Source organism: Triticum aestivum, chromosome 4D (assembly GCF_018294505.1).
Source record: "Triticum aestivum cultivar Chinese Spring chromosome 4D, IWGSC CS RefSeq v2.1, whole genome shotgun sequence".
Lineage (NCBI taxonomy): Eukaryota > Viridiplantae > Streptophyta > Magnoliopsida > Poales > Poaceae > Triticum > Triticum aestivum.
In genome coordinates, this window is record NC_057805.1 from 81,382,711 (window position 1) to 81,393,540 (window position 10,830).

The following is a 10,830-nucleotide window of genomic DNA, read 5'->3' on the forward strand; positions in this document are numbered from 1 at the left end:
CGATGGCGGCGCTAGGGTTTCTAGCGACACGAGGGTCGGGCCGCTCGTTTTAAAGGGAAAAAAAGTGATTTAGCGACAGACAAATCAATGAACCACGATATGTAATTCGGTCAGAGCACCATCACCAAAGACAAAAAAAATCAAGATGTACTTATCCTGCCACTAGGCGTCACTTAGGTGCTACTTCTATCGCCAACATCGGTAGTACTACTGATGAATAAAACGAAAGTCTGGAAAACGGGACAACGAGCTCCTATTGTTGGGCCCTGTACAGTAATGGTAATTTACAATGCACACTGTCATCGTCTAATTCGATGCTATATTGGGATGTCACAGAATCGCGCAAACACAGCCCTTCTGCTGCCCCAGGTGACTCCCAGCTTCCATGCGTCTTTAATTTACACTTGTTCACTTCATGTATGGCTCGGTCCTCCCCTAAACCCCTGCCCAAGCTACGCAAATCTAGTGTCTGTACAGCACCGCAGCTCGGGTTCCAAATTCCAATACACTTTAACAGCTTCACCAGTAGCAAACCTCCTAGTGTGAAGCCCTAACTAGCTAACTGCCGATGACTATACACTTTCTCAACCATCTCCACAGGGTGTGAAATAATACACGAGCACATGCAGACGCTTGGGTTCCACGGAAGACTCCTGGCGTGCAACATGCAGAACACATTGCTCCATTACCTGGTACCACTCATACCAATCATGGCGGGAATAGCAGGCTAGATCAGCCCCAAACTGATCTGTTTGTTCCAAAGATTTGCTCGAGAGGATACGAGCAAATTGGTTTCTGAACGAGCCAAGTGCTAAGCGCTCCTGGAGTACATCATAAAATCCCATTCAATACTCTCTGGTAGTAATCATACTGCCGAGTACGCCAGGCATCCATGCTGCTACTGATCAATGAGAGCACCAGCGATACACATTGCTGCAACCATCATAACATCATAGTAAGAACCCTCTGGACATGATAAAAATGAAAAACAATTGACTAACCTCTTCAGTGAGACTCAAGTGGAACCTCTTCCTCAAGTTCAGTATAGTGCGAGTACCACCTTTAAAGCACGGGAAGCCAGAATCCTGATGAAAGGATACACATATAAAATGATTTTTGTCATGATGATGATGGTGTTCCTCATTCCCTTGCTAATCAGGAAAAGGAATACAATTAAATACTTCCTCCGTTCCAAAATACTTGTCGATTTTAGTTCAAACTTTAACTTAAAACCACGACAAGTATTTTGGAACGGAAGGATTTAAATAACTACTACACCGGAAGTTATGAGATTCAAGTTTGAATGCAACGGAGAAAGAGAGGAAATAAGACAAGTAAAACTTCATAACTAGATGAAGACTGAGATAATGTGGGTAAATTTGGTTAATATAAAAGGGCATATGAAGAGGAATATACTACAACAATTCAAAAAAATAATGTACATGACAAAATGTTGGTAAATAATAAGAGCCATGCATGCATAAACCTGAGTGACACAGATGGCCTTCTGACAGGCAATAGCCATTTATTATATCAAGTCATCTAGATATAAACATCTGTAAGATTAGATAGGTGCCATTACCTGCAACATTTCCACAAGAAGTATAACACGCTCTGCATGCTTCCGACAAGTAAGAAACCCTTGAATGCATAGCACCTGAAGAATTCAAAATAAACGTAGATAATAAATAAGCCAATATAAATTGGAAAAGTCCCGGTAGGCAAGCGAAAGTAACATGCTATCAGTTAATTACCTTGAAATAGTCGAAGAACTCGCTGGGAGTTCCCTCAGCATCAGAATCCATCACCTAGCATTGTTCCCACAACAAACTTAACGAGATTTAAACTCCATCAAAATATAATTCAACACCTAAATCTAGGATATAGGAAAGTTATAATAAGTTACAAGCTTCTATCATACTTCAAGGAGCTCCCTCGTCAGCTTAAATGGTGCACTCTCAAAATTTACCCCTCCAGGAGAGTTGGAAAGCATGAAACCAAAATCAATATGAATAATATGTCCCTCCTCGTCTATCAAGAGATTCCCGTTATGGCGATCCTTGACCTGCAAATTAAAAAGGTCTCAACACTTAGCACTCCAAGTTGTGTCACAAAAAGAGAATTAAGAGTTTCTTCAATCTGAGATTAATTTATTCCCACATAATGAAGGAAACACGGTCCCTTTGTGTGTGTGTGTGTGGGGGGGGGGGGGGGGGGGGGTAAGGCAAGCAGTCATATCTGCAGAAAAACAAAAACAGCAGCAAAGTGTCTTCCATTTCGGAGATCTTAAAAGACAGGCATGCAGTTACGTTACAAGTATCGGATGCTTGTTGCGACACTTCAGCTGAAACCTTGCATTAATTATATGGAAATGATATATATGCACTGCAGCATTCCATATAAATTAACACCCAGCAGATCGGATTCCCAACTGTTACCTTCCCTCAAAAGCTTGAGAAGATGTATCAGTTGGCAGGCCTTCGCCTTATATACTTTAACAACAATACAGCAAGACTTGGCTGGCTCTGTTGGCCGATAAGACATTACAGAAAGCAGGAAGATTACATGTAAAAAATGGATCTAATGCAGTAGGGCAACTATCCATAGGTAGCTAATTAAACATCACAAATATAACAGGATAGTGCTCGGGCTGAACCACTTGCTGACTGTACAGCCAGGATCAGTTGGAAATTTATATCCCAGAAAAACTCAAACAGGCCATAATGTGATGACATAAACTTTAACTTTAGCACTACTAACCATAACTTAGCAATCTTCTGGAGTAATAATTAGTTTTTTAATTAATCTACTTTGTTGATTACTAGTGGCATAAAACAGTATTAGACATTCAAAACAACAGAGCTTGCCAAATAACATTTCTAATTCTAAAAATATACCCAGATTAGTAATGAAGTACTTGATTTTAATACCTGCAGCAGGTAGCTCAGAATTGAATATCCTGCCATGCTTTCCACAAAGTTCCTCTGTGAATAATAGTAAATATAAGAGCCAGTTCAACTGGACTGACAATAGTATGAATTTAAACTCTTACTGGGATTTGTTAAGTATGTTAGATTAGATATGCTAATAAATTCACTAATATCAGATATTTTAACTAATCATCATCGGATGGCATTAATTCGGTGCTATCATCCAAATTTTGCATCCATGACACTTCCAGCACCATGAAAAATTACTCCAACACCAATGCAGACAATCCAAGTAATTATAATTGCATTCAACTACCAACTGAACAGTTTGTCATCTTTCATTATAAAATTAAGCAAATTCATTGCCAAAACATGGTTTTCCTAACAGAAACACCAAGAAATGCAATATTCAAATGTTCAAGACAGAACATTTCATCTGCAGTACTGATACAAACAAATCTCATGGAGTGGACTGGATACAAGTTGACAAAGGATGTGATACAGTCGACAAGGGATGTGACACATCACAAGTAGTCAATTATAGCCCTACTTTCCATACAAGCAGCCATGGATATTCACTAATCAAACTGTTCGATTAAATCAGGTGGGCGATAGCCCTCCATTATTTGCCTCAACAAAAACACTTATTAATTAAAAAAAACAGATGCATTTTGAGGAGGAATAAATGATGAAATATTGCCTACAGTAAAACGCAGAGGATGACAAACTAAGCATTTGGATCTATTTGCTGTGTTGTATGATTCTATTTGCTATGTTGTATGATTCTATTTGCTGTGTTGTAAGATATTCCAGCATTTCACCTGCGCAAGTTTGAAATTTGGAGAATTCTCTTCATACTTGGCTACATAGTAGTCACGAAGACTTAAGATGTTGGGAAACCTACTCTTGATGGAATGAATTGATGCCTGCGATAACAAAAACAATGGTCGACCTAAGATCTTTCAGTGCGGAAGAAATTCAGAAAAGTGATCTGGAAGGAAAGATAACTACCGTATCAGGAATAGTCTCTATTAGGGCTGCATATGCAGACGTGACGATAACTTCATAAGGCCGTAACCAGAGTGGTAAGCCAGCTTCTTGGTATATATCTGCCGATAAAAAGATTTTTCAGGACAATAGTGAGTTGACCACGCCCTAAATGGAACACAAACTTCAGGCAAATTAATTAGTATAGTCCTTTCAGAATCCAGAACATAAGAAATGCTATAGATAGTAACATGAGAAAAGTACTCCCTCCGTAAACTAATATAAGAACGTTTAGAATACTAAAATAGTGATCTAAACGCTCTTATATTAGTTTACAGAGGGAGTACTTGCTAATTCCAGTAAAATCTTAACACTGCTAATACACCACAAGATGTTAACGTTACTCCAAATCCAAGAACACTATTGATAAGACTCCTGGGGTGTCTATCACTTGCAAGCCATAATACTATTTTTATGTGCGAGAATGTTTGCATACCAGTTTGAGTATAAATAAAATCCATGTGTATCATGTGATTCCTTAAATATGGTTTTTATATATACCCCCTTCCAGTGGACGTTAAATATCATAATATTGATTCAAATTAATAGAATATTTACATGCTTCAGGCCTGACATATATGGTAGTGAAAAGCAAAACTAAGCAGAATGTAAGCACAAAAACCAATACAGCACTAGAGTTGAAACACGAGAGTTGTTTTACTCATTACCATATGTGGTAGTGAAAAGCAAAAATGGACGAACTCCACAATCAAGATTAAATAGATTACTGTATGAGACACTAGAGTTGTTTTACACATTACCATAAAAGTGTGCGACAAGCTGTACAGCTAAGTGCTCCTGTCGGCAATCATCCCCACTCTTGACAATAATCTGCAATTGGTGAAAGTGTTTCAGAAGCTTGGCAATAACTGACAGCATTTCAGAGTAAGATGTCCTACAAGGAACTGAGCCGTTAAATCTCAAGCATGACAACAATCATCCGCAGACTTGAAATGACACTCATAAACTACTCATAGTTGTCTCGTTAGTTGCTTCAGTTTAGGGAACAAACATTACCCCAGCCATTTTTATATCTTCAACTATAAATGCTAATGCATGAGATAGGCAGAAGAGTGCATCCCATATTATGAACTTTGATATTATAAATAATATGTCTATCATTATTTTATGGTTTAACTATATGTTCAGAAAGTCAATGTTGGGGAACATAACACGGAGTAGTATGAAAAGTAACAGTTACTTAATTCTCTCCTAAACATTTTTTTGGTGAAGCTAATAGAGAGCCAGAAAATTATGCTGATAACTAAAAGAAGTGCAGTGTCCATGCTCAACCAAAGGGACAAGGAAAATTAACCTTCAGAGAAATAACATTAAAAAATGCCTAAATATAAATAATTAAAAATGTTGATAAAGCTTGTATTTGATAATATTGCAACATGTAAATAATCTAATAGCAGAACATTTTTTCCATGTGGACTTACAGAACGCAAATCCCAGCCAGGTAATTTTCCATGAACTGAAGAACGGCGTATTCTCTCTTTCTTGACAGTCCAAAGTTCACCAGCCAAAGCATCAGTTGGTTTAGGATCTCCGCCATCAGTTGCCTATTGGAAAATTGAGTTACTACCTTAAGGAAGATGTTCAAAAGAGAGGTAACTGAGGGCACAATATCAGTGAATCACCATAGGATCCAAATTTTCAGTGCTTTGACCAACTCCTTTCAGTGGAAGACCAGGTGGGGCTTCTCCTTTTAACGCTGCAGCCTAGTCAAGGAAACCAATTCAACAAACAGTAGCAAAAAAAACACCAACTGTCAAATTGATGAGGCATAATCACCTTGTATTACACATCAAAGTCTACAGTTTTCGATTATCTAAACGGCTAGCCTCAAAACTAATCGTTCATAGGAAGAATGTTGAGGAAGACTGAAAATCTTATAAACAAAAGCACCTTGAGGGAGACGGAATATAAAAGATATATAGCAATGGCACAAGAACTAAAAACCAATTTCATGTGTGAGTCGCACCTTGACTTCCTCCATTGCAATAGTGCTTGGAACACGGCGATGATCCTTCTTCCGTGTCGGTTCATTGTCATCTACATCTTCCATGTTAACTCCTGGAACCGCAGACAGGGTGACCTTTACCCACTCAATAGGTTGATCAACAACAGCCTGGGAATCTCCTGATAGATCATGTGACTCTGTTGTAGGTTGCCGTATCCTACGCCCCGACTCAGACATTGCAATGCTTCTAGAACGACCAATTTTCTCGATAGAGAAACTAACATTTACAAATTTCACTTTGGCCTCCCATAGTTGAGCCATGGCTTGGTCAATAACCTGAGAGGTAGAGTTCAGCATTCTGTCTGTTTCATAATTTTGTGGTTCATGTCGACTCCACAAAGGATATGCCCATGGAGGCGGCTTTGGCAACTGAACATCTCCATTAGCCAACGGTATCCCGCCTTTTGATAGTTTGTTCACATCTGAGGACCCTTTGGAGTGACTAGAAAGGCAAAACAACTGATGTTACCAATTGAAGCTCCAATAACAAATTAAATGACAAACATCATTAATTTGCTTAGTATCAAACATTCTTTTGACACAACCTCAACTGTGTAATATGATCCTTTTAAACTAATATATAGACACTGAGCACTTTAACATGGAACCCAAGCTACATACCTTGGTGTTTCTGCTTTCAAAACTTCAACACATACAAGATAGGGAGCTTTCTCCCTAGAGTTTAGAAGAACAGACTCATCTTCAGGTATATGAACCACTCGATATATGCCCCTTCCCATTGGGAAGCATACGCCTGTGAGTAGAAAGAACAAAAGGGAAAAAAGAGCCTGAGAGCACATCTAGCTGCTGCTTTACAATATCAATAGCTTCATTTCCTTTAGTTAAAATTCCACTGATGTTGTGATAATAAAGGAGCAAAGAAAAGGCAGATCCAAGCTACAAGACACACTTTTTCGCTATATGCGGGGCATATCTTGATTTTGCTGCCTATACTTCTATTTGAGCAGGCTCGACAGCTTAGCAAACACAGGCAACAGTACTACAGAGTACAAAACATACAACGGTGATGACGACTCATGCACCAAAATGCAAAAAGAACAAGTCGACCCAACAGAATATGCACATGATTTATTGAAGTGTTTATCCTTCATTGTCCTTCCAAAACTATTAACATTGGACAACACAACTACAGAAACTCAACTGCAGAAAATATTTATGCACAAAGAAAGGTGGCCATCACTAAAACTGCAGCTAAGAAATCAATAGAACAGTAAGGCACAGACCATATGTGATATGTCAAGTACTTTCCCATTTAAGATTAAAATGTAAATATATGAAAAAGGGGTGAAGCACCAAAACTTTGATGTTAAAAATACTAGCATAGACCATATGTGAATGTGATATGTCATGTAGCTTCCAACTGAAGATTAAAATGCATTCTTAAAAGGAATGAAGCACCAATTTGTGATGTTGAAAATGTTAGGGCAGAAACTAAGTAACCTAGGAAACAACGATAGTAAAGTGTGTAATATCTCAAATAGGATAGAGAAATCACCTCCATTTTTCTCACTGGAAGCGATATGTGAATTGATCTCTGTAAGAGACTGGCACAAAAAGAACCACCAGAGGAGAAATTAGAATGCAAATAAAAGAAAATGGATGTAGCTCTTGTAAGTTGTAACACGATAAATAAGAGTATGACTGAAGAGGCATAAAGCCAATAATTAGTACGGGGGCGGGGCACTGGCAACCTAATGCAATGACTTACCTCTCGCAAGGCAATCTTGCGATCTTCCACCGGAAATATGTCTACGAGACCATAAGATGTATCACATAATGATTGAACTAGCTCCAATGAAGCATAGTAAGAGCCTTTCCGCAGTTCTGCCAGCACATTATTTGGTAAAGGTGGTTTTCCACTTTGTTTCTCACTGTTTCCTGTGGAATCAGGGTGTTTCTGAAAGACATATATTGCAGTTAGGAAGGCAAGCATGCTGTAAAAGGAAATTAAAATTAAAAATACAAAATATGTACAAATAGCATAATCAAACTATTTGTTTATATCACAGCAGCTATGGATGGAGAATATTGTAATAAATCTATTGTAATAAATCTAAGGAATTCATAACCAAGCTCCCCCATACTGAAAATAGGAGTTGCGAATCAAACTACTAATGTGACATGTACAATACTAATGGCAACTAGCGATACAATGTCACCTCACACCAAGAAGTAATAAGCATATATGTGTGCAGCCAGAAGTAATTACTCAATATGATGATGCAAAACATGAAACGCTGAAACTTCATAACCAAAGAAAGAATAGTTAAGATAGATGTCTTGCCTCTTTCAATAACTTTGAGCCAAAAGTCTCAGAATCTTCTCTATCACGGAATAAACGCTTGAAAAAGCTCTCTGATCCCGGGCTACCCTCAGAAATACCGTTAGGCTGACTACCTTCTATATGTCCACTCTTAGCGTCTTCTGGGTGCACTCGGAACAACCTGCGGAATGACAAGAACTCTGAATTTTCCTCCTCCTCAATACCACTGGTGCTCTTACCATCATCATCATTTTTATCAAGCCCTTCGATTCTCCTGTCCTCATGTTTGTCTTTGTCCTTGAATAGTTTCCTGAAGAAATTTTCCTTATCACCTTCCTCACACTTCTCATCCTCATTCCTGTCATGGGCAGCTCCCTTCTTTTCTTCACTCTTATCCTTGAAAATTCTGCGAAAGAAATTATCGTCGTCTATGCTCTTATTGCCTTTGTTATCGTCCTCCTTCCTGCTGGGAGTGGTGCCTTCCTTTTTCTCATCATTTTTCTCCTTGAAAAGTTGCCGGAAAAAGCCATCCTTCTTGTCCTCTTCGGTGTTCACGCCGACCTTTTCTCTATCATCATTTTGCTTATGACTGCCTCCATCTTTCTTCTCTTCATTCTTATCTTTGAAGATCTTGCGAAAGAACCCTTCCCTATCATCATCCTCCAAACTCTTACCTACTCTTTCCTCATCCCCAAGCCTTCCATGCATGCTTTCTCTCCTCTCCTCATTCTTATCTTTGAATATCCTGCGAAAAAAACCTTCCTTCTCGTCATCGTCGCCCGGTCTGTCCTCCTTGTCACGGAAGAGTCTCTTCAGCAAACCGTCCGAGTTAGGTGTGAGCTCCATGTCCTCATCCTTGCTGTCCCTAAGCAACCTACGGAAGAGACCATCTTTATCCCCTTCTTCCTCATCATTCTCTTTCTCCTTGCTATCCTTAAGCAACCTTTTAAAAAAACCTTCCTTGTCTCCATCATCCTCCTCCTTGTCCTTGCTGTCTCTAAGCAATCTCTTAAAGAACCCATCCTTATCCTGTTCCTCGTCCTTCTCCACAGACCGCCTAAAGAAGGCCTTTGGCCCGATGCTCAATCGCCTAAGCAGCTTGTTGTCCTCCGAAGATGGTGTTACTGGCTGCTTCCCTTTGCCGACTCCAGCATCCTCAGCAGCAGACACATTGGTGCTGCTGGGAGGGGGACTCAAACCAAGAGAGGGCGACGAGGCAAGGGACATCAGTCGCTGCTTTGACGAGCGTATCCTGCTGAGCATGGGATTGCCGCGTGGGCTGGCAACAGGGGACAGCGGCGCAGGTCGGACTAGCGGCGGCCACTCGCCCTGCACGGTGGCTGCAGCCTGGCACTGCTCCTGCACCTTATCGATCCCATCCAGATCCTCGGTTTCCTCTAGCTCGAGTTCAGCAGCGAGGATCCAATGCACCTTGAGCGCGATGCGCAGGGATTTGGCACAGGTGTCGATGACGAAGCGATCGAGGGAGGGGCTGGGCTTGTGCACGAGCATGTAGCAGACCTGGAAGAGGTAGGCCTCGAGGCCCGAGAGCGGGAGCGTGTACATCCGGTTGCAGAGGTAGTCGCGCACGCCGGCGTGGTCGTGCTTGTAGAGGTAGCTGACGGCGATCCACTCGCAGAAGAACGCGGAGTCGAAGAAGCGGACGAGCCAGCCGCTGCTCCCCACAGGGGGCGCGGCATCTCCGCCGGCGGCCGTGATCTCTCGCGGCGACTCCTCAGGCCCGAAGCTGAGGCCCCGCAGCCCGAGAAGCCGCACCATGGCTGCGGGGGGTTCTCCTTATCCCACCGAAACCAACCGTCACTGGCGTCCTCCTCCACTAACCACCATCGCAGCACACGGGGCAGCTCGATCCAGAACCGCGACCACTCTCCCAAATCTCAATCCAGAGCTCGCTCAGGGCTGTACCCCAATCCAAACCCTAGCCCCCGAGCGGACGGCGAGATCGCGCAGCTCGGTCCGAGGACCTGCAAACCCTAGCTGCCTAGCTCCGGAATCGCGCCGCGCGGCGAGGGATCTTGGAATTGGGGAGGGAATTTGGAGCGGGGAAGCGTGGGATCTTGGAATTGGGGAGGACTCGGGGTGGGGTGTGGGGGTTGGGGTTGATTCGATTTGAAATGTCGCAGCGTTTTCGTCGCTGTTTCTGGGGACTCTAGTTTGAATTTTCTTTTCTTTTATAAATTTCTTTCGGGTTTCTTCTCCGGCGTGGTGTCCGTGCTGGCGAGGGCGTGGAACGGGGAAGCGGAGAGCCCGGAGCAGGTGCGGGCGGCGATGGCCGCCTGCGAATCCTGTGCGCTGCTGTCACTCTGTTGCACAGCCTGTGCCGTTCTCCCGGAGAGTGCCGGTAAAGGCCCTCCGTGGCTGGCCATGCTTTCACTCGTCACGTGTCAATAGTTCACGGGATCACACACATGCGACATGACATGTTCACGGAAACGGCTCTTTGGGCATGTCTCATTGAGGTCGGTGTAGTCGACGCACATGCGTCAAGACATGTTCTTCTTACAGACCATGACGAGATTGGC

General features: G+C 41.9%; 1 protein-coding gene across 1 annotated transcript; it reads right to left on the reverse strand.

Moving 5' to 3' along the window:
• Nucleotides 1-231: 231 nt before the first annotated feature.
• Nucleotides 232-10,495, reverse strand: LOC123096340 (phosphatidylinositol 4-kinase beta 1). The gene is made up of 16 exons (XM_044518043.1): nt 8,309-10,495; nt 7,733-7,921; nt 7,520-7,568; nt 6,625-6,757; nt 5,965-6,445; nt 5,621-5,701; nt 5,420-5,542; nt 4,739-4,808; nt 3,942-4,039; nt 3,752-3,856; nt 2,931-2,984; nt 1,922-2,065; nt 1,755-1,808; nt 1,583-1,657; nt 1,002-1,085; nt 232-933 (listed from the first exon to the last, which is right to left on the reverse strand). Exons 1-16 carry the CDS (start codon nt 10,064-10,066, stop codon nt 832-834), a joined length of 3,600 nt encoding a protein of 1,199 aa, XP_044373978.1. The 5' UTR covers nt 10,067-10,495; the 3' UTR covers nt 232-831.
• Nucleotides 10,496-10,830: the final 335 nt, after the last annotated feature.

What these genes read in the sequence shown, in the direction of transcription:
- LOC123096340 (XM_044518043.1), bottom strand. Translation starts at nt 10,066, where the DNA reads ATGGTGCGGCTTCTCGGGCTGCGGGGCCTCAGCTTCGGGCCTGAGGAG. An exon ending in TTCTGAGCTACCTGCTGCAG is followed by an intron (nt 2,066 to 2,930) that starts GTATTAAAATCA and finishes TTTAATTTGCAG; the next exon opens with GTCAAGGATCGCCATAACGG. An exon ending in TTCTTGTGGAAATGTTGCAG is followed by an intron (nt 1,086 to 1,582) that starts GTAATGGCACCT and finishes TCCTTTCATCAG; the next exon opens with GATTCTGGCTTCCCGTGCTT.